General features: G+C 56.7%; 1 protein-coding gene across 5 annotated transcripts in view; it reads right to left on the bottom strand.

Moving 5' to 3' along the window:
* PLEC (plectin) overlaps window positions 1–23,828 on the bottom strand; it is a 175,521-nt gene extending 151,693 nt beyond the window's left edge. For 2 of the 5 annotated variants that reach the window (XM_030554099.1, XM_030554100.1), the window contains exons 1-3: window positions 23,477–23,828; window positions 22,296–22,336; window positions 20,393–20,518 (exon numbers count right to left, since the gene is read on the bottom strand). In XM_030554099.1, the coding sequence (XP_030409959.1) occupies window positions 20,393–20,518; window positions 22,296–22,336; window positions 23,477–23,813 (504 nt within the window). In that variant the 5' untranslated portion in view covers window positions 23,814–23,828. Of the gene's footprint in view, window positions 1–20,392; window positions 20,519–22,295; window positions 22,337–22,577; window positions 22,797–22,984; window positions 23,134–23,476 lie in introns of those variants that run through there. The other 3 variants (XM_030554104.1, XM_030554105.1, XM_030554103.1) reach the window with 3 other exon arrangements.
* Window positions 23,829–24,067: the final 239 nt, after the last annotated feature.

Raw genomic sequence — 24,067 nt, 5'->3', positions numbered from 1 at the left:
TGGGCTTGGGGCTGGGTGGGCGGAATTTAGGGTATCCTAGCTAGGATCCAAGCACCCTGAAAGCCCAGAAGGACTCGGTGGAGGGGTCCTGACTGTGCCTGCAAGCTCTGCTGTAACCGGTGTTCCTGTTGTCCAATAAACCTTCTGTTTTACTGGCTGGCTGAGAGTCACTGTGGGTCCCAGGAAGAGGGGTGCAGGACTGGACTCCCCACACTCCGTGACAACTGGTGGCAGTGGCGGGAGATACTGCACCCCGTGGACGACACTTCCTGTAGTAAGTGACTGGGGAGCAGTAAAACGAAGGGGTGATTAACCCCTGGGAGTGTGTGTCCAGTGAGAAGGACTTTGCAGTAATGTTGGGTCTAAACTTTTGGTGAACTTTGGAGCCAAAAAACACCCAGACTGGCCGTCTCTGCATAATCCTTTCTGAACCTTTTTTGAACAAAGCACTGACCTGCAAACTACTCATGACACCCCCTTCCTCAAGTAGCCATTAGCCTTTATCTCTATGCATTTACTTGTTAAACTTGCTCTTCCTGTAAAATCTTGATTGATTATGCATGACCATTATCTTTTGTTAATCACTTTGTTTACTTCTGTGTATAAATATTGATGCCCACCCCTAATAAAGGGGCCACACTTATTCTAAAGCTTTTGGGGTAGTGTGTGCCCGTTGATCAACGCATTTGTGTCTGGTCTCTGACAGAATTGTGGGCCCATATTCCAACTCCGCACAACCTCGGGTGTTGGAGAGGTGAGTGAGGACTTGCTTTATTACCTAACAATTTGGGGGCTCGTCCGGGATTCCTTCTGGTGCGGTACCTCTGTCCAGTGGTCAGACCACTCATATATGAATTGGCAAGGCGCCACAGGAGATTTCTCCTAGCCAATTCAATATTGAGGGGTCGTGTATTGGACAGCAGGGTAAACGCCAGTTGGAGGGCTCCTGTCAGACACCATGGGTCAAGGGACTAGCGTGCCTCTTGAGAGTCCGTTGGGGATTGTAAATAAGTTATGGAATGAAGGGAAACTCCCAGTACAGACAGGAATGTCTAGGAAGAAGTTGTACACACTATGTGTAAGGAATTGGACTGGGTATACCGCGGTATTGGCCGACTCGGAGATGAGGTGGCCTTCGTATGGCTCTTTCGAGCAGGCTGCCTTAAGAGGAGTAAAGAGCCAGATCGAAAAAGACCATCCGGGACAGTTATGTTACTGGTTTTGTTGGGACACAGCAGCAGAGCTGTGGAAATCTTTAAAAATTATGGCAGTCAGGTACTCTCCCGAGAGTGAACCCCCTCCAGGTTATTTCGATGAAGGGTGTAGACCACGGCGTGTTTTGACTCGTCAGCTGGTCCCCTCTGCACCTGCCCCTATTCCTCCGCAGGGGAACTCTCTCCTTGTAGCAGAGGGGAATCTGCAGGATCCCAGATTGGAATTTGTGCAGAAGGATGAGGAGGAATTGGAGGGGCCAACCTCGGGAGGAGTAGTTACTAGGCTTAGGTCCAAGCAGGTACAGCAGGGTGCATGCCCCCCCCCTGAGGATAGCCTAGAGGATGTCTCTGTCAAATCTCTTGCGAACAATAAAAGTATGGTTATAGAGATGCCTTTACAGGTGCACGATCAACCTTATATGAGCAATGATGGACGATTGCAACATGCTAGTATTGTGGAATATAAAGGATGGCTAGAATGGGATTTGAAAGAGTGGGGACAGTTGTCAGGGTCTTTTGGGGAAAATCCCCGAAAGATCATAGAACTTCTAGAAAGATTGTTTTTAAGTTATAATCCTACTTATACGGATGTGGATCAGTTGTTAAGTAGAGTTTTGACTGGAGAAGAACGTAGTAGATTGTGGATGGCAGAAAGGACATGGGGAGATAGCAATGCAGCTAATGTTACTTGGATGGATAGGCGGGATCTGGCCGCTGGCTGGAATCCCCTAGACTGGACTCAGCTAAGGCTGACTCAGCTGCGAACAGATAGAGAGCGATTGTTAGAGAGACTCAAGGAAATGGCTCGCCGCTCGCCTAATCAGGCTAAGTTCATGCAGATTCGGCAGGAATCTGATGAGCCGCCCAGAAAGTTCTGGTCGAGGCTATTGGAGGGGGCCCGAATGTTCACTCAGATGGATCCTGAGAGAGAAGCAGACCACCCTACTCTTATTTCGTTTTTTGTGAATCAGTCGGTGCCCCCTGTAAGGGATTACTTCTTAAAGTTTCGCCCTGGTTGGGGAGGTGAGTCAGTCACTTCAGTGTTGGAAGTAGCTGATTTTGCCTGGGAGAAAGAAAGGGAAAGTAGTAAAAAGAAAGAGAAAAAGGAAGAATATAAGCTGATAGCTTTAGCTTTTCACGGTGGTGTTCGAGGCAAAGGCCGTGGCCGTGGCAGGGGATTCCAGGGTGCCCGGGGAAGAGGGTCCTGGCGACCCCAGCCATCAGGAAATTGTTTTCAGTGCGGACAGCCTGGTCACTTTAAAGGTGAATGCCCCTGGGGACGCCCAGAAGGTCTGGCTGCATCCGCAGATGCTTACACAAGTGAGGAATACACCCCTGCACCACCAGCTCAGCCCATCCCCCAGGCCTGGATCAACTATGGAAAACAGCAGCAGCCGCAGCAAACTCAGCCTCCTCAATGACGGTACCCCGGGGGCGAAGGCAAACAATGTGATGGTCTTATTTCCTTAATGTCTTTAGCCGGCTCCTTTCTCACTTTCTCCCCTCCCAGCAAAGAGCCTCGTTTAACCCTTTCAGTCCAGGGACTGCCTGTCTCTTTCCTCATTGATACTGGGGCTACTTTCTCTCTTTTAAATCATGCCCCCTCTCCCTGGCTATCCTCTGAGGTTAAAACTGCGACTGGGGTGGAGGGCAACCCACAGTCTCTGGGACTCACTTTGCCTTTGAATGTTATTTATGCTGATAAATGTTTTTCTCACCGTTTTCTTTTTTCCCCAGCTTGTCCGATCCCTTTGATGGGCCGGGATTTACTCTGTAAGCTTGAGGCTACTTTAACCTGCACTCCTGAAGGGGTAGGATTATTGATGACAGTGTTAGGAGATTCGGCCCCTACTCAGGGTAATTGGGAAACACCCCCCTCTCTCTCCCCTGACCTCACTGACTTGCCTTCAACCCTCTGGGGAATTTCTGACACTGATGTTGGCCTGCTCCTTTCGGCAGAGCCCGTAAGGATTCAGGTAAAGCCTTCCTTAACCCCCCCGTCAGTCCCTCAATACCCCCTGTCGCTGGAAGCCCGGGAGGGCATCCGCCCCATTATTGAGGGATTCATTGCACAAAAGCTAGTCCGCCCTCAGCGCACTCCCTGTAACACCCCTATACTGCCTGTCAAAAAGCCTCCTAAAAAGGACGGAGACCCTGTTCGTTGGCGCTTTGTACAGGATCTACGAGTTGTTAATCAGTATGTGGTCCCTCTTCATGCAGTAGTTCCTGACCCAGCTACTATCATCAGCCAAATCCCCTGGGATGCTGAGTGGTTCACTGTTATTGACTTAAAATCAGCTTTTTTCAGCATTCCTGTGCACCCAGACTCTCAGTATCTCTTTGGTTTCACCTGGGAGGGACAAAGTTATGTCTGGCAACGACTTCCTCAAGGCTACAGAGACAGCCCCACGATTTTCAGCCAGTGCCTCCGCCACGACTTGGAAGGTTTCACCAGTCCGCAGGGATCCACATTGCTCCTATACGTAGATGACATCCTATTAGGTAATCGCGAAGAAGCTGCCCTCCGCATCGATGGTAAGGCACTTTTATTATACCTACACACCAGAGGCCACAAGGTAGACCCTAAAAAGATTCAGTGGGTCTCACAGAAGGTCCGATATCTGGGCTTCCTGTTAACCCCAGAAGGAAGACAGATGGACCCAGCCCGCATAAAGACTATTCAAAACTGCCCTCTACCGAACACCAAGAAACAACTTCGAGGTTTCTTAGGATTAATTGGCTTCTGTCGCCCCTGGTTGCCGTCCTGCGGGGAGTTAAGCAAACCGCTCCACCGACTCACTGCTAACCTTGCTCCTGACCCTTTGCAGTGGTCCCCGGACACTATTCAAGCCTTTCAGTTACTCAAGGACAGTGTGGCCTCCTCCATGTCTCTCCGCCCCCCCAATTACAGCAAACCCTTTCACCTTTTTGTCCACGAGAGGGGCGGAATTGCTAGTGGTGTCCTTACCCAGCTGAGCGGGCCCCACCATTTCCCGCTTGCTTTTTACTCTCAGCAAATCGACCCTGTCGCTCAGGGAACCCCATCCTGCACCCGGACTCTGGCAGCAGCTGCCCTGCTGATCACAAAGGCAAAGAGCCTAACCCTGGGTCATTTTACCACGGTTTGGACCTCTCATGCCTTGTCAGCCCTTCTGCGTAGGGGCACAACCCAAGTCTTTTCGGCCCATCGTCAGCAACAGCTAGAGGCCGAACTCTTAGAAGACACTAACCTAATTTTTGAAAGGTGTGGACCCCTTAATCCAGCTACCTTGCTTCCTGACCTGCCAGTCCCCCAGGACCAGCACGACTGTGTGGAAGTAGTTTCCAGCATCTTACAGATAAGAGACAACCTGTTTGACGTGCCACTGGACAACCCCGATTGCATCCTCTTCTCGGACGGAAGCTCCTTCTATGTTGATGGCAAGCGTTTCACTGGTTATGCTGTCACCTCTGAATGGGACATTCAAGAGGCCGCCTCACTGCCAGGCAACTGGGGAGCCCAAGCCGCTGAACTCTATGCCCTGGCCCGAGCTTGCCAGTTGGCCGCTGGTAAGACCGTTACCATTTTTACTGATAGCAAATATGCTTTTGGAGTTGTGCATTGTCATATCCACCTCTGGAAGTTTCGAGGTTTCCAGACAGCTGCCGGTAAACCCATTCAGCACCTCCCCCTCATCCACAAGCTTTTGGACGCCCTCCAAAAACCCTCCGTCCTGGCTGTAGTTCACTGCCGGGCCCATACTAAAGATAGCAGCCCCGTTACCCGTGGGAATGCCCTGGCTGACGCCTCCGCCAAGAAGGCTGCCACCTTACCTTTAGCCATGCCCACATTGGCTATTGCAACCTCCTCCTTTACTCCACCGCACCCCGTACCAGTACCCGCTGCTGAACTAAAATCATGGGAAAGCCTCGGGGCCACTCTGGTCAAAGGGACCTGGCTTATGCCAGATGGCCGAGCCTGCCTCCCTCGCTCCACATACCCTGTGGCAGTTCGCTGGCACCATGATAAAGGGGGTCACTACGGCACGCACGCCCTCGTGGACACTATCGCTCGCTTTTGGTATGCTCCAGGCATTCAACCCTATTGCCTATCAATAGTGAAAGCATGCAGCACATGTCAGCGTAATGGACCTGCTCCACCTCTTAACAAAATTAAGGGTGGAAGACCTCCGCCTGCTGCTCCATTTCAACATCTTCAAATTGATTTTGCAGATATGCCAAAGGCTTTTGGAAAAAAGCACCTCCTTGTTTTGGTTTGCCCTCTGACTTCCTGGGTCGAAGCTTTTCCTACTGCTAATTGTACTGCTGCCACAGTGGCGAAGATTCTCCTTAGAGATATTGTACCCCGTTTTGGCATCCCTCTTGTGCTCGACTCAGATCGCGGACCTCACTTTACTGGTCATGTCCTTGGCCATTTAGAACAAGGACTGGGCATTTCACACTCCTTTCATACACCCTACCACCCCCAGTCTAGCGGGAAAGTTGAGCGTATGAATAGGGAACTTAAGTTTACATTGGCTAAATACTGTCAGGAAACAGGATTAAAGTGGCCTCAGGTACTTCCCTTGGTCCTGTTTCACCTTCGTACTCGCCCAACCCGCGCATTGGGATTATCCCCCTTTGAACTGCTCTATGGACACCCCCCTTTCAAAGGCGGGGCGCTACCACGTGCTGATGTTTCACTATTGGGAGGGGATCATATGACTGCGTGTCAGTTTCTCTCCCTACAGGCTCGCCTCCGTACCCTTTGGAAAGCCTCGCAGTTTTCCCAGACCGTGCCGCTGGAGGAACAAATCCACCCGTTCCAACCAGGGGACTTCGTCTGGGCCAAAAAGTTCGTTCGTGACGACACCCTCCAGCCAAGGTTTACTGGACCCCACCAGGTTCTTTTGACAACCCAGACTGCAGTGTTCCTGGAAGGACGCAAATCTTGGATCCACCACTCCCACGTCAAGCCAGCCGTAGTGGACCACAGTGACGGACCAGCAGCTCTTGTCACCACTGAGGACACTGCCTTCGACCAGTGGACCAGCTTACCTCTCTCAGACATTAGACTTAAATTAACTCGAAAAAAATGAGAGGACCCTTTATTCTGACAACTGTATGTTTTTTATGCTTTTTCAGTTTATTTTCTGCTTATGAAGATAATGCTTTTATTAGATATTCCCATGAGGTTAAAACTCGTATTTTAGGAAATAGAAGTGATTGCTGGGTATGTACTCAATTTCCAGTAAATGCAGCACAGGGACTCCCCTTCACACCCATTCCCCTAACCACTGCTAATATGACTTGGATGCCACCGACTAGAATAAAAGATCCAGTCCAACCCAATCTTACATGGGACAAAACAGAAGTGCCAATTAACAAATATCTCAGGGTAACCAATCAAACAGGATCACTGTGTTTTGTTAAAGAAAAAGGGTCAACTTTTGTGGGAACAAGTAAATGCAACATATATTTTAATGGCACCGCCTTTAGTAAAAATCTTGGCTTCAAGCCTTGCGCATCCCACTTATCCCATATGTGGATCCCTCACCCCGATCCAACCTTTTCAACTTTTTCATGGAGGGGCAGGTTTTCAGAGTCAGTTTTTAAAAAGCCCTGCTCAGAGCTCGAGGGTGTCCAACTAATTGTTAAAGGATACACAATTGCCTTCTACAACTGCTCAAGCAGTACTACACTGCCCTTTGAGGACAACACTACCAAATTGTGCCTCTGCAGTTCACACAACGACCCCTCTGCGTTACCAGGGGAACAGTGGTACAACGGGCGGTGGGTTACCTCCTACTTTGAGAAATGGAATACCCAAAACGCATTATATGGAACATACTGGGTGTGCGGGCCCAAGGCTTATTATTTCCTCTCCCCTGATTGGGCAGGGTCATGTTATTTGGCATGGCTAGCACCGCCTTCTCGGATCTCCCTCACCCCCCCTCATTTTCCCCACGTTCGTAACATCCGTGAAACTGACAGAGATATTAATCTCCGTGATGGTTTGTCCTGGCAGCGGTGGGCTGGTCACACTAGCTTGAAGGGTGCTATCATCCGTCTACAGGGACTATTAGAATCTTTGACCAATGAAACTGCAACCCTATTTGAGAACCAGGCCGGGGAAATGTCCCAGCTGCGCCAGTTGGCTTTGCAAAACAGAATGGCTTTAGATATGATGTTAGCAGCCCAGGGAGGAACTTGCGCCCTCATAAATGAAGAATGCTGTGTTTTTGTAAATGACACCTACTCTGACACTTTTCAACGTACCAAACACCTAAGGGAAATGGCTAAAAACTACTCCTCTGGCCAGCCACCTTATGATTGGTGGGGAGCCTTATGGAATTGGCTGCCCGGATTTGGGTGGGTTAAAAACCTCTTGGTGGGTGTTGTTGGGGCCATGGTAGTCCTTATAATACTGTGTTGCTGTATTCAGTGTGTCCCCTCCCTCATAAACTCATGTAAGTCAGTTTATTCTTTTCCCACTTCAGCTAAAAGCCTTACTCTCTTCGAATTGGCCCAGGCTGAAATTGCCAAGCGGCCCTTGAGATCTTGAAATAGGGTGTAGCTTTTTGATTAATAGTTATCTCAAAGCTACAAATGGAGGAATGTTGGGTCTAAACTTTTGGTGAACTTTGGAGCCAAAAAACACCCAGACTGGCCGTCTCTGCATAATCCTTTCTGAACCTTTTTTGAACAAAGCACTGACCTGCAAACTACTCATGACACCCCCTTCCTCAAGTAGCCATTAGCCTTTATCTCTATGCATTTACTTGTTAAACTTGCTCTTCCTGTAAAATCTTGATTGATTATGCATGACCATTATCTTTTGTTAATCACTTTGTTTACTTCTGTGTATAAATATTGATGCCCACCCCCTAATAAAGGGGCCACACTTATTCTAAAGCTTTTGGGGTAGTGTGTGCCCGTTGATCAACGCATTTGTGTCTGGTCTCTGACAGAATTGTGGGCCCATATTCCAACTCCGCACAACCTCGGGTGTTGGAGAGGTGAGTGAGGACTTGCTTTATTACCTAACAGTAACAGGGTCCCCCGGGGGATTGCAGCGAGCGGTCCCAGGGGCGAAGGAGTCTACAGCTCGACCCTGGCAGAGAGGTGGTGACTTCAAGAAGGGCTGGTGCACTAGGGGTCCCCCTGGAAACCGTGGGGAGCGGCGAGCACCCCGACCTATGAGTGGCCAGCAGGAAGATGTATGCCAAGCGGCGCAAGTGTGACCTGCTGGAGCTGTGCAAGCAGAGGGGGCTGCGCTCGGGGAGGCTCAGCAAGGACCAGCTGATTGCCCAGCTGGAGCAGGGAGACCGCATGAATGAACGGAGCCCTGTCTCTGAGGGAAGCAGCCGAGCAGATGCAGCGCAGGCACCAGTGTCTGTCCCCGCTGGGAGTGGTCAGCTGGCGGACGAGGGCTTCCCGAGACCCCCCCTTCCTAGGCCTAGGGGAAGGGCGAGGAGGAGCCCAGTGTATACCGAGGGCACCGTGACCCCCTCCGGCCGGCAGGGGATCCTCCCGGCGAAGCTCACCCCCCAGCAGGGGATCCTCCCGGCGGATGCGGCTGGAATATGAAAGGGAGCTTAAATGGGAGGAGCTCAAGTTAAAGAGGCAAGAGCTGGAGGAGAAGATGAAACAGCGTAAACATGAGGAGAACCAGCGTAAACGTGAGCGGGAGGAGGAGAAACAGCGTAAACATGAGCTGGACCTGGCCCAGCTGAGGAGAAGTGAGGCCCCGGCTGCAGTGTGTGAGGGGGGACCCAAGCCTACAAAGAGCTTTGATAAGCACTTGCTGCCCCGGCGTAAGGAGGGGGAGGACATAGATACCTTCCTGACGGCCTTCGAGAATGCCTGCGAGCTGCACAGGGTTGGCCCTGCAGACAGGATCGCAGTTCTCACCCCCTTACTGGACTCCACAGCCGTGGAGGTGTACAGCCGACTGAAAGGGGCGGAGGCAGGGGACTACGAACTGTTCAAACAGGCCCTGCTCCGCGAGTTTGGGCTGACTCCTAAGATGTACCGGAAAAGTTCCGGAGCCAGCGTAAAACCCGTGAGGTCACATACCTACAACTGGTCAACCGGGCGCAGGGGTATGCCCGCAAGTGGACAGCTGGGGCCCAAACTAAAGAGGACCTGCTTGACCTATTCATACTGGAGCACCTGTACGAGCAGTGCCCGTCCGACCTGAGGCTGTGGTGATTGACCAGAAGCCGGAGAACCCGCAGCACGCAGGCCAGCTGGCCGACCAATTTGTGGACAGTCGAGCAGGGGATGGCAGGGAGGAGTCTCGAAGGAGCAGGCCTGCCTCAACGCAGAGAGAGAGTCATCATGGGACCTCCCAAAAGGGGCCTATGGAGAACCCCCCCAAAAGGGGAACATCCAGCGTCAGGTCCCTCCGACCCACTCAAGGGGACCCACGAGACATGGGCTGCTATCGCTGTGGCCAACGAGGCCACATACAGGCCCAGTGCCCCAAGCTCAGGGACAGACCAAGCAGACCCAACCCGCAGAGGGTGGACTGGGTAAAAACCCAATCGGTACAGAGCATGAGGAGAGGTTGCAAGGAGAGGTTCCTGTGGGAGAAGGGGTTCCTGTACCGAGAATGGGCTCCCCCTGGGGAAGTAGAGTCGTGGGGGATCAGGAGGCAGCTGGTGGTCCCCCAGAAGTTTCGCCACAAGTTGCTGTACCTGGCCCATGACATCCCTCTCGCAGGGCACCAGGGAATCCGGCGCACCAGGCAGAGGCTGCTACAGAACTTTTACTGGCCTGGGGTCTTTACCCATGTCCGACAGTACTGCCAATCCTGTGACCCCTGCCAGAGGGTGGGGAAGGCCCAGGACAAGGGGAAAGCAGCTTTGAGGCCTTTACCCATCGTAGAAGAACCTTTCCAGAAGGTGGCCATGGACATAGTGGGACCCCTCAGCAAGACGACCCGGTCAGGGAAGAAATACATCTGGTGGTGGTGGATTTTGCCACTCGCTACCCCGAGGCGGTGGCCTTGTCCTCTATTGAAGCAGACACAGTGGCAGATGCGCTGCTGACAATTTTCAGCCGGGTGGGGTTCCCCAAGGAAGTTTTAATGGATCAGGGGTCCAACTTCATGTCGGCCCTGCTCCAGTCCTTATGGCAGAAATGTGGGGTCCAGCACAACTGGGCCTCAGCGTATCACCCCCAGTCCAACGGGCTGGTAGAAAGGTTCAACGGGACGCTGAAGATGATGCTAAAAACATTTATGAACCAGCACCCGCAGGATTGGGACAAGTACTTACCTCACTTGCTGTTCGCGTACAGGGAGGTACCCCAGGAATCTACCCCGGGTTTTCACCTTTCGAACTGTTGTATGGAAGGCGGGTAAGAGGGCCCCTAGACCTGATGAGGGACGAATGGGAGGGGAAGGCCGCTCCCGAGGGAGAGTCAGTGGTGGAGTATGTCCTGACCTTCCGGGAAAGACTGGCCGAGCTCATGGGCCTGGCCAGGGAGAATCTGGCCCGAGCCCAGAGGAGGCAGAAGGTCTGGTATGACCGTACGGCACGGGCCCGTGCCTTCGCCACCGGGGATCAGGTGATGGTTCTCATCCCCGTGAGGAGAAACAAACTCCAGGCCACCTGGGAAGGGCCCTTCAAGGTTATCAAGCAACTGAATGAGGTAAACTATGTGGTGGAGCTGTCAAACCGGGCACATCACTGTCGGGTGTACCATGTGAACATGATGAAACCATACTATGACAGGGGGAATGTGGTGTTGGCCGTGTGTGGACATTGGGAGGGGCAGGGAGATGACCCCTTAGTAGATCCATTCCCTGGGACAAAAGCTGGTTCCCCCCTGGAAGCGATTCCCCTCTCTGATCAACTGACCCCGGGCCAGCACGCTGAGATCAGGGGGGTGCTGCATCTATACCGACAGCTGTTTTCCAACCAGCCTGGACGCACTAATTTGACTGTCCACAGGGTGGAGACCGGGTCACATTCCCCTATAAGATGCTCCCCTTTTCGGGTCACTGGTAAAACTGCCCAGGATCTTGAAAGAGAGGTCAGGGACATGCTGGCTTTGGGGGTGATCCAGCCGTCTTCCAGCCCTTGGGCCTCGCCAGTGGTGCTGGTCCCCAAGAAGGACGGGTCAATCCAGTTCTGTGTGGACTATCGAAAGCTCAGTGCCATCACCGTGTCTGATGCCTACCCTATGCCCAGGCCTGACGAGCTCCTAGACAAGCTGGGAGGTGCTCGGTACCTCACCACTATGGATCTTACAAAGGGCTACTGGCAAGTGCCGCTGGACACAGATGCCAGGCTGAAATCGGCCTTTATCACCCCTCTGGGGCTCTACGAGTTTCTAACCCTGCCCTTCGGCCTCAAAGGAGCGCCGGCCACCTTCCAGCGCCTGGTGGATCAGCTACTGAGGGGGATGGAGAGTTTTGCCATGGCGTATATTGACGACATCTGCGTCTTCAGCCAGACCTGGGAGGACCACATGTCCCAGGTTAAACAAGTCCTGGACCGACTCCAAAAGGCTGGGTTAACAGTAAAGGCTGAGAAGTGCAAGGTGGGGATGGCTGAAGTATCTTACCTGGACCATCGGGTGAGGAGCGGCTGCCTAAAGCCAGAACCAGCCAAGATGCAGGTGATCATAGACTGGCCTGCTCCCCAAACCAAAAAGCAGGTCCAGGCCTTTATTGGGATGGCGGGGTACTATCGAAGGTTCGTGCCCCACTTTAGTGCCATAGCCGGCCCCATCACTGAACTGTGCAAAAAGGGGAAGCCAGACAAGATGATCTGGACTGAGCAGTGCCAGGAGGCTTTCCGGGCGCTGAAGGAGGCTCTGGTTAGTGGCCTGGTTCTGGCAAACTCAGGTTTTGACAAACCCTTTATGGTGTTCACCGACGCCTCAGACACGGGACTGGGGGCGGTGTTAATGCAGGAGGATGAAAAGGGGGAGAGACACCCCATCGTGTACCTGAGTAAGAAGCTGCTATCCCTGGGAGCAAAGCTACGCGGCCATCGAGAAGGAATGCCTGGCCATGGTGTGGGCCCTTAAGAAGCTAGAGCCATATCTCTTTGGGCGACACTTCACCGTGTACACCGACCACTCTCCCCTGACCTGGCTGCACCAGATGAAAGGAGCCAACGCCAAGCTCCTGAGGTGGAGCCTGCTCCTGCAGGACTATGACATGGACGTGGTCCATGTGAAGGGAAGTGCCAACCTGACAGCGGACGCGTTGTCCTGGAGAAGGGGCCCTGAACTTCCCCAGGTCACTGGGCAGAGTGACCCCGCTCAGTTCAGTCTCGAAGGGGGGAGAGATGTGATGGAGTAGGGACTGTCTGTGTGGGGAATGGGAGAGCAGGGGAGGACTTTAGGGGATGGACGATACCGGAGCCTGTAACCTGAGCTAGGTAAGGTAGGGGAAAGGTCAACACCTTTGCCCGGGAAGGGAACAAAGGAAGGGAGTGGCAGGAGGGAAGCAGTTTGAGTTTGGGCTTGGGGCTGGATGGGCGGAATTCCGGGTATCCTAGCTAGGATCCAAGCACCCTGAGAGCCCAGAAGGACTCGATGGAGGGGTCCTGACTGTGCCTGCAAGCTCTGCTGTAACCTGTGTTCCTGTTGTCCAATAAACCTTCTGTTTTACTGGCTGGCTGAGAGTCACTGTGGGTCCCAGGAAGAGGGGTGCAGGACTAGACTCCCCACACTCTGTGACACAGAGCTCTGTGACAGGGCTCGCTTGGTAACCAGCTTGCAGGGAAGGCTGTAAGCACACGGTGCACAGCCCAGGGCAGCCCAATTCCGGATGCTGGGGCCAGATCTGATGTTGCCACTTCAACAAGGATGTTGACAAACCGGGCGGGGTTCAGAGAGGAGCTAGGAGGGGCGATTGGAGGGCAGAAAAGCCCACCTGGGAGTGAGAGGGCAAAGGAGCCATCTGCTGAGCTCATCCAAAAGGGAGAAGACCAGCCCACTCTACAGCCACCTGCCTGGGGAAGAGCCTTCTGCCAGCGGACGGCACTTTCCTCGGGCAGAGCAAGAGCCCAGGGGGACGCTGAAGCTAGACAAACTCAGACTGGAGCTAAGCTGCCGGGTCTTAGCAGTGACGGACGGTAACTACCCACTGGAGCAGCTCGCCTGGGGCCGGGCTGCTCTGGCCAGCCCAGCACTTGGGGGCTGGACCCAGGGCACTAGGCAGGAGGCCAGACGGGGTGACCTAACATCCCATTTGACCTGACACCTCCCCCCCACCACCAAGTCATTGTGCTGGTGCCTCTCACAGCCCTGTGCTGATCTGGGCAGCGTGGCCACAGCCCAGTCCCCCTGAATTAGTGATTGTGCCAAATGCCACGTTACCTCCTTGTCTGTGTGAGTCCCCTTGACTCAGAGACGTCACTCTGGATTCACCCTGCAGCCCCAGCACCAGGTCCTCCCCCTGATCCCAGCACCCATGGTGCTATCACCTCACAGCAGAGGCCATGCTGCATGCTCCACATGCCATGACCCCACGCAGCTGCAGGACATCCGTGTCTTTATCTGCAGGCCACCCCCGGCATGCTGCCACTGGGGGGCTCACCCCCATTTCACAGCGGGGACACACACAGAAAAGCCAACGATCTGGAGTGGCCTTTGATTCAGGTGCCTGCCTTTCCGGGACAGCAGCCTCAGGCCCGGGCGGCCTGGTGGGACAGCTTCCAGCACTCGGTGCCCAGGAACGGCAGCCCTGAGCCAGCCCAGGGTATGTGGAAAGCGCGGGCCCAAGGGACCTGCCCAAGGTCACCCGGGGATTCAGTGGCAAAGGTGCTCCCAAGTCCCAGCCAGCACCCAGCCACAGCCCAGCCTTCGTCACTGGGTTACACGCCAGCAGGGTGCTCGGGTGCTCCTCTGGCCTCTCCTGCTGGGCTGGAACTGGCGTGGCACCGCCAGTGCTAATGCCAGCGATTTCACCAGGACTTTCTCAGGGCAAGACAGGCCCAGCCACAGCGTGGGGCCCAGTTCCAGCCCCCAGTTGGGCACGGGGCCTGGAGGCTGTATGGCAGCTGGGCTGGCACAGAGCCACTTTGCTGGCTGGCCAGAGACTGAAGACTATGAGACCCATTTCAGGCACCTGATTTTACCTGAACAAAAAACTGAAGTCACTCATCCCCTGCCAGTGCCCGCCCAGCACTAGTCTGTGCCCATGCCCCTGTGCAACCCCTGTCCATGCCCCACATGACCCCTCCTGTGCCTCTGCACGACCCCCTCCTGTGCCTCTGCACGACCCCTGCCCATGCCCCCATGCAACCACTGCCCGTGTCCTGCATGACCTCTGCTCATGACACCACACAACTCCTCCCCATGCCTCGTGTGACCCCTGCCTATGCCCCTGTGCAACCCCTGCCCATGCCCCTGTGTGACCCCTGCCCCTGCACGACCCCTGCCCCTGCCCCTCACAACTACTGCCCACGCCCCCATGTGACCTCTGCCCATGTCACTGCACGACCCCTGCCTGTGCTCCTGTGCGACCACTGCCTGCATCCCCCAACACAAGCCCCTGCTCATGTCCCTGCACGACCCCTGCCCAGAGGCCCCCAGTGCAAGCCCCTACCTATGCCCCCCACATGACTCCTCTCGGCACCCCCTTGCATAAGCCCCATCCTGCCCCATCCCTGGCTGCCACCCTCACCATCCCGTCCTGTGTCTGTGCAGTCTGCTGCCAGCCTTGACGGGTCAGAGCGGCCCCTAGTGGCAGGGGGCTGCAGTGTAGGTGCCTCCTGGGACTGGGCCCAGCTGCAAAGGGGGGACGGGTGTGAGCGGAGGGATGACCAGCCCCTGCACTGCCCCCTCCCACAGGACAGCTAGGGGCTGGAAGTGGGAAACATGCTCCTCCCTGTCCTCTGCCCTCCTCCCGGCCTCTCTGGGGCACACAGCCTGCCTGTGCCCCTCTCCCGCTCTTCCCCAGACCCCGAGGCAGGCGCCCTTCCCCTGGCTGGGCCTTGCTGGGCTCCCAGCCCAGCCTCAGGGAAATGCCTCCGTTCTACTGTAACCAAGGGCCCCGATGGTGCCACCCTGTGCCCAGACTCCTTCCAGGGTCTGCATGGGGCAGGGGCCAGCAGCTTCCTCGCACCCGTCTCACACTGCACCCCTACGCACTGCTCCCCCATACATTGCACCCCTCCATCTTGATACTGCATCCCATCTCACACTGCACCCTCCACACACTGCACCCCATCTCAAACTGCACTCCCAGACACTGCACCCTTCCATTCTGATACTGCACCCCCATTTCACACTGCACCCCTCCATCCTGATACTACACCGCATCTCACACTGCAACTCACATACACACTGCACCCTATCTCACACTGCATCCTCCAAACACTGCACCCCATCTCAAACTGCACCCCCAGACACTGCACCCTTCCATCCTGATATTGCACCCCTTCTCACACTGCACCCTCCACACACTGCACCCATCTCAAACTGCACCCCTCCATCCTGATACTGCACCCCATCTCACACTGCAACACACATACACACTGCACCCCACATGCAGCACCCCATCTCACACTGTACCCCCACTCAATGCTTCCACATACACTGCACCCCTCCACCCAGATACTGCACCCCATCTCACAATGCATCCCACACACTGCACACCATCTCACACTGCACCCCATGCTGATACTGCACCCCCACCATGCACTGCAACCCATCTCACACTGCATCTCACACACATTGCACCCCCATGTTGATTCTTCATCCCATCTCACACACTGCACCCACCACCTCACAGTGCATCCCACACACTCCACCTCATCTCACACTGCACCCCATCTCACACACAACACCCCACCCAGACACTGCACCCCCACCCACATGTTGCACCCCCATACACATTGCACCCTATCTCACCCCACACTGCACACAAGCCACTGTGATCCTGCACTCCCACCCACACACTGCACCCCATCTCACACTGCACACACCTCACCCTGTTACTGTGCCCCACACACACACTGCACCCCTCAAACACACACACTACACTCTCTCATACACACTGAACACAACCACAGCACTCGCACACTGTACCCATCACCTGTACACACACTGCACACCCATCACTTCCACTCCCATACACTGCACCGCATCTCATACTGCACACACCTCACCCTGTTACTGTGCGCCCCACACACTGCACCCCTCAATTACACACACACTACACTCTCTGCATACACACTGAACACAACCACAGCACTCGCACACTGTACCCCTCACCTGTACACAAACTGCACACTCCTCACTTCCACTCCCGCAACCCCCAGGTGTTAACAGACCACTGCACCCAGAACAGGCCCTGACAACGCATGGTCATTGCTTGGGCGGCACTGTGATGGAGTAGGGGCTGTCTGTGTGGGGAATGGAAGAGCAGGGGAGGACTTTAGGGGATGGACGATACCAGAGCCTGTAACCTGAGCTGCTGAGCTCTGTGCCTTTATACTTACACACAACTATTTCAAATTTGATGACAATATATATCTCCAGATCAGTGGCACTGCTATGGGCACCTGCATGGCCCCAAAATATGCCAATATCTTCATGGCCGACCTGGAACAACGCTTCCTCAGCTCTCGTTCACTCACGCCCCTTCTCTACCTACGCTACATTGATGACATCTTCATCATCTGGACCCATGGGAAGGAGACTCTGGAAAAATTCCACCACGATTTCAACAGCTTCCACCCCACCATCAACCTCAGCCTGGACCAATCTACACGGGAGGTCCACTTTCTTGACACCACGGTGCAAATAAGTGATGGTCACATTAACACCACCCTATATCGAAAACCTACTGACCGCTATGCCTACCTTCATGCCTCCAGCTTCCATCCCGGGCACATCACACAATCCATTGTCTACAGCCAAGCACTGAGGTACAACCGCATCTGCTCTAACCCCTCAGACAGAGACCAACACCTACAAAATCTCCACCAAGCATTCTCAAAACTACAATACCCGCACGAGGAAATAAGGAAACAGATCAACAGAGCCAGACGTGTACCCAGAAGCCTCCTACTGCAAGACAAACCCAAGAAAGAAACCAACAGGACTCTGGCCATCACATACAGCCCCCAGCTAAAACCCCTTCCACGCATCATCAAGGATCTACAACCCATCCTGGACAATGATCCCACACTTTCACAGGCCTTGGGTGGCAGGCCAGTCCTTGCCCACAGACAACCTGCCAACCTGAAACATATTCTCACCAGTAACTGCACACCGCACCATAATAACTCTAGCTCAGGAACCAATCCATGCAACAAACCTCCATGCCAACTCTGCCAACATATCTACACCAGCAACACCATCACAGGACCTAACCAGATCAGCCACACCATCACTGGTTCATTCACCTGCACATCCACCAATGTAATATACGCCATCATATGCCAGCAATGCCCCTCTGCTATATACATCGGCCAAACTGGACAGTCTCTACGGAAAAGGATAAATGGACACAAATCAGACATTAGGAATGGCAATATACAAAAACCTGTAGGACAGCACTTCAACCTCCCTGGCCACACTATTGCAGACCTTAAGGTGGCCATCCTGCAGCAAAAAAAATTCAGGACCAGACTTCAAAGAGAACTGCTGAGCTTCAGTTCATCTGCAAATTTGACACCATCAGCTCAGGATTGAACAAAGACTGTGAATGGCTTGCCAATTACAGAACCAGTTTCTCCTCTCTTGGTTTTCACACCTCAACTGCTAGAACAGGGCCTCATCCTCCCTGATTGAACTGACCTTGTTATCTCTAGCTTGCTTGCTAGCATATATATACCTGCCCCTGGAAATTTCCATTACATGCATCTGAGGAAGTGGGTATTCACCCACGAAAGCTCATGCTCCAAAACATCTGTTAGTCTATAAGGTGCCACAGGATTCTTTGCTGCTTTTACAGATCCAGACTAACACGGCTACCCTCTGATACTTAACCTGAGCTAGGTAAGGGAGGGGAAAGATCAACACCTTTGCCCAGGAAGGGGTCAAAAGGAAGGGAGTGGCAGGAGGGAAGGAGTTTGAGTTTGGGCTTGGGGCTGTGTGGGCGGAATTCAGGGGATCCTAGCTAGGATCCAAGCACCCTGAAAGCCCAGAAGGACTCGATGGAGGGGTCCTGACTGTGCCTACAAGCTCTGCTGTAACCTGTGTTCCTGTTGTCCAATAAACCTTCTGTTTTACTGGCTGGCTAAGAGTCACTGTGGGTCCCAGGAAGAGGGGTGCAGGGCCGGACTCCCCCACACTCTGTGACAGGCACTCTCTGGCCCCTCGTCTTTAGCTGGGACACTCGCTGCTTCTTCCAGGTCTGAGAAGAGCTCGGGCTGGCTCACAGCTTGTCTCTCGCACCCCAGGAGTAAGAGATCTCGCTCCCCCCTCTCAAACGAGGTGTGTTACAGCAGCACAGCCCCTAGTGTGGCTGCAGCTACATGTGGACATTGGTGTTATCCTGGGTAGCTCTCCCCATAGGCAAGGGAACAAGCTGCACTGAGATAAGATGCCGTTAGACCAATGTACCTGAGTCCACAGCAGGGCTTGCTCTGCTAGGACTGTAGCATGGACCTATTCTCCCAGTGAAAACTCTGCACAGGCCAGGCCTTTCGCTGCTCCAGCCCCTGCTTTGCCGGGCAGTGACCCCAAGGCAGAGACACTCCCCCAGACAGACAGGAGGCTGCAGTGAAGGGCTCTGCAGCACCCTCCCCTGGGACGGGGGACCAGCCAAACGGGAGCCTGAGGGAGAAGCTGGAACAGAAATGCAGCCAGAACAGCTCCACCGGGCACAGCCAGTGCCCTGCTGCCCACGGGCTCCTCAGCAAGCCCTGCTTGCGGCACAGGTCCGAGCTGCCGAGCCAGCACTGAGCCGTCAGCAGGGCTGTGACTCAGGGCTGTGATCAGCCACCCCTCGCCTATTGGCAGGAACGAGGGCACCCAGAGACACAGACCCAGCCACAATGCACAGCCTGGGCCTCCGCCGAGGAAATGGGGCAGGACCAGAGTTGGGGACACTCTCCCCGCGAGCAGCCCCGCCCAGCCACCCGAAGCGCCAGATGCGGCACACCCAGAGCCCTTGTGCCAATGAAGCTATTACCACAGGAACCGTGCGTCCCCCGTCCCTGAGAACAGGGAGCACCATCTCCTGCCTGGCCACAGTGCCCTCTGGCTGCTCCAGCCCCAGCCATAAGAGACACAGGGGGCAGGCCCGGGGCTTTCAAATACCTGCACCCATTCCTGGCTGTCAAGTCCATCCCCCAACCCTGCCTCCCCGTGCACCCTCCTCTGGCTGCAGAGTCTAGGCGGCCCATTGCCACAGGCTGCACCAATCCCCAGACCCACTATCCCCCTGCCCACACCAGCCACACCACAGCTCCGGCTGGCTGGGTCATTCACCCCTCACACAAAGGGGGAATCGTGCCAAATGAGGAACCTGGCATGGGCGGAGGGGCCCTGGCTGCATGGGGAACCCTGGGGGGGAGGGGGACCTGGCCACATGGGGACCCCAGCATGGGGAGGGGAGGGACCTGGCCCTATGGGAGGCCTGGCTGCATGGTGAGCCCTGTGGGGTGGAGGGGTCCTGGCCACCCGCACTCTCGTAGGTGCCACTGGCTGTGTGGGGAGAGCGCCCCCTGCTGACCCCCACCGGCTGTGTGGGGAGAGCGCCCCCCGCTGAGTCCCAGCCAGCTCCCTGCAGCACAGGCCCTGTAGCGCTGCATTGGGGCAGCACTGACAGAGGGAGGAGAGCGCCTCCTGCAGTCTCATCTCGGGCTGTGCAGTAATACTGCATTTAGCAGCAGCTCAGCTCCTGGCTGCTCCTTGGAGGTTTCGACTCCTGACCCTGCCTGACCCTCCGCAGCCATAGCTCAGTGATTAGCAGCGTCCGTGTGGCCGAGGGGTGCTAGGACGGCACGCACCAGCCCCCTGGTCAGCAAGGAGCCCCACGCTGGGCTAACGCAGTGCTGGCATGTCCATGAGCCTGGGGCATGGGGTGCTCGGACCCTCCATGCCTTGGAGTATCTGCAGCCCTGGAGGGTTGGAGCAGGAGGTGGGGACCTGGGAAACACGTGACCCTATCCGAGGGGCGCAGGACCGTGCCCTGGGTGCCAGGGCACCCTCTCCAGCCCCATCCTGGGGGGTCCTAGCTCCCACACTCCACAGCATCCCACTGGGGCTCCTACCTCTCTGTGGGCTGCCATACGTGTGCTGGCCGTCCTGGCCTTCTCGTGCAGAGGCCCCCGTGCTCCCTGGGGCTGCTCCCGCCGGCTGGGAGCAGGGTTCTGCTTCACACCCTTCTTCCTTCTCTTCTGCAGGCGACAGACCGGGAACAAGGCAAAGGGGCCTTGTCAGTCCCAGCTGGGAGTGCCCCCAGGGCACCCCGGCCAGGCCCTAGCCCAGCCCAGCCCACCCTGCTGCCATGACGCCGGGCCAGCAGGCACCCTCAGCGCATGGCACCAGCATGTTCTCTGCAGCGCCCCCTGCTGGGAGAGGCTGGGGCTGGGGTAGCCGGGAGCACCCCACCCAGCCAGCTCCTGCCCCGCTCCCCACAGTGCCCCCTGCTGGGACAGGCCGGGTCTGGGGTAGCCGAGAGCTCCCCCCTCAGACAGTGCCCTGCCCTGCTCCCCACAGCACCCCCTGCTGGGACAGGCCGGGGCTGGAGTCGCTGGGAGCTCCCCCCAGCCAGCGCCCTGCCCCGCTCCCCACAGCGCCCCCTGCTGGGGCAGGCCGGGGCTGGGGTAGCCAGGAGCTCCCCCCCAGCCAGCTCCTGCCCCGCTCCCCACAGCGCCCCCTGCTGGGGCAGGCCAGGACTGGGGTAGCCGGGAGCTCCCCCCTCAGACAGTGCCCTGCCCTGCTCCCCACAGCGCCCCCTGCTGGGACAGGCCGGGGCTGGAGTCGCTGGGAGCTCCCCCCAGCCAGCGCCCTGCCCCGCTCCCCACAGCGCCCCCTGCTGGGACAGGCTGGGGCTGGGGTAGCCAGGAGCTCCCCCCAGCCAGCGCCCTGCCCCGCTCCCCACAGCGCCCCCTGCTGGGGCAGGCCGGGGCTGGAAACCCGGGAGCTGCCCCCCAGCCAGCTCCTCCCCCGCTCCCCACAGCGCCCCCTGCTGGGACAGGCTGGGGCTGGAAAGCCAGGAGCTGCCCTCACCCCAGCCAGCGCCCTGCTCCGCTCCCCACAGCGCCCCCTGCTGGGGCAGGCCGGGAGCTCCCCCACCCCAGCTAGTGCTGTGCCCCTCTCCCCACAGCACCCCCTGCTGGGACAGGCTGGGGCTGGAAAGCCAGGAGCTGCCCCCACCCCAGCTAGTGCCGTGCCCCGCTCCTCACAGCGCCCGCTACTGGTACAGGCCGGGGCTGGAAACCCGGGAGCTGCCCCCCAGCCAGCACCCTGCCCCACTGGGAGTGGGCGGCCGAGTCCCGTGGCTGCGAGCGGGGCTGTGCACAGCCACTCACTGTCTCCCAGGGAAGCGCTTTGTGCTGGGCCCAGCCGCTGGCTCTGCGATTAAGCGGTGGTGAAGTGACTTCCCTCATTAACAGCTCAGACAATAGGCGCCTTTCACCACCGGGCTCTGCCCCACTGGCCTGTGAATGGGCCCCTGGAGAGCCGGGACAAAGGTCCCAGTGCACGTGGCCCTGCCCTGGGATGGCGCAGACCTGCTGGGGGCAGGGCACTGGCTCTGGGGGATCTGCGGGCAGGCCTGAGACACGGTGCTTTGCAGACAGATGAAGTGGGGCTCCCCACAGCTGCTGTCCAGGGGGCCAGGGACAGCAGCTGAGCTGAGATGGGGACAAGGGAGGCCACAGGGAGCGAGGAGAGAGCGAGTGAGTGTGGCAGTGACCGTGCAGCCAGATGGGGGTGGGAGAGACGGGGACGGCGCGTCCGGGACACGGGTGGGGATGTTATCGATTGATTTACACATGGGAACCAGTCAGACGTGGGAGAACTGCTCCCCAGGATGGAGGGTGGGGGCACCAGGGGGCTTCTTTGCCCTCATGATTTGTGAGGGGAAAAAGCCTGAGCAGCAGCAGGACGGCCCTGGCCTGGCCGGGGTCACGGGGAGGCGGAAGCAGTGCAAAGGGACGCGACTCTTACCTCTGAGCTGGCCTGAGATCTCCCGCCTCCCGACCACTTGCCTGGAAAAGAGGCAAACATGGTCTATAGGGACAGACAGACACATGCAGGACAGACTCAATCGTAAGAGTGTTTGAGATGGTACCACATTGCCCTACATGGCTCACTGCCCCACTCACGGGGCCCCACACTGCCCCACCCGCACACCACAGCACCCCATATACTGCTCCGCCACACGCACTGGGCCCCACACCGCACTGCCCTATGCAGCACACTGCCCCACACCCACACCGCTCCATGTACCATACCGCCCCATCAGGCTCCCAACACGCTCCTTCCTCACGCTGGCTGTCCGCTCCGGACTCGGTGCCCCCAGCGTGCATACAGACACTCCCGCCCCTCCCTGCCTGGGCACTGCGTGCCTCTGCTAGGGCATTGTTTGCAGCAGCACCCCACTGTGAGCGCTGGGCTGACTGGGTTTGTGCCAGTGCATGCCCATGCGAGTACACATGCCAGCATGTGCCCAGGTGGGCGTCTGTGTGTCAGTGCATGTATCTGTGTGTGCCAGAGCGTGCCCACGTGACTCGTGTTTGCACTCACCCACGTATCAACCGGTGCCCACGTGAGTGCTTGTCACCCTGTAGGCACAGGCACCAAGTGGCTCATGCCATGGCATATCTTAGCCTTGCCCCAGTGGGATCCAGACTCACCCCTCCTCTGCGACTCTGGAGTCACACAGCACCCTGGGCTCAGAGCGCGGCCCCATCTCCTGTACTGGTCCGGGCTCTGCCTGGCCTGCTAGCCTGACGCTGTGCCTGGCTGCCCTGGCCTGTCACATTACTCTGGGCGTTGGAACGGCAGAGCCGCAGGGTGCGCTGGGAGCTGCTGGAAGGAAGCCGGGGCCCCCTGTGCGCACAGATAAACGGCTACAGACACTAACGCCTGGGAGCAGACACCCCACCCCCGTCAGGCCTGGCTGCATTCTTAGAGGGGGCAGCAGTTCCAGAGCCGCCCCACAGTGTACCCAGCCAGGGAGGAGCACCAGCCTCACGGCCTGTGGCTGTGGGTAGCAGCAGGGGCAGGCAGGGAGCCGAGCGGTCTGCTTACTTCTCCAACCCCGAGCAAATGGGGAACAATGCCTGAGCTAACAGGGCACACTGCCACCCGGGCTTCCCTCACCCTACGCCCAGCACCATACGCACCCGTCCCGCAGCAAGCATGTGCTGGAGGAAGGAAATCTGCTTGGAACCGCTGCTTTCCCCAGCTGGGATCGGTGAGCAGACAGGCAGCTCTAGGCAAGTCAGCCACAGCCCTGAGTGTCCTCCCAGCGCCCCGCCCGCTCCCCGGCAGCTCTGCCTGCAGCAGTGCCCATGGCGTGGGACGGCTGCTCGGCACATCACAGCAAGGGCACTGCAGTGGGAGGTTGGCTTGTTCTGCGGTGCCAGTGCCCAGGTGTGATCTCAGCTGGGCAAGTCGCAGCCCACAGCCATGGCACTTGTGCTGTGCAAAAGGCTGGCTCAGTGCATGGCCAGGGGCCATGCGGGAGGTGGGGGGGAACGCTCCTTGGAGTTGGCGCTGGCCCAGTGCCCAAGCGCGGTGCTGGAGCTGGCTGCATTGAAAGCTGCCATTCTGGCTAGTGGGTGACAGAACACGTGCACCTGCCCTCAGGTAGGGGTGTGTGCAAAGGGGTCTGCGTCTGCCTCAGAGCCCACTGCTGTGTGGACACTAAGGCAGTGATGAGACAGAGGGGGGATAGGATGGAGCAGACTTCTCCCTCTTACTGGGGAGTGGGG

Source organism: Gopherus evgoodei, chromosome 2, assembly GCF_007399415.2.
Source record: "Gopherus evgoodei ecotype Sinaloan lineage chromosome 2, rGopEvg1_v1.p, whole genome shotgun sequence".
Lineage (NCBI taxonomy): Eukaryota > Metazoa > Chordata > Testudines > Testudinidae > Gopherus > Gopherus evgoodei.
This window is presented reverse-complemented; position numbering and strand designations above follow the sequence as displayed.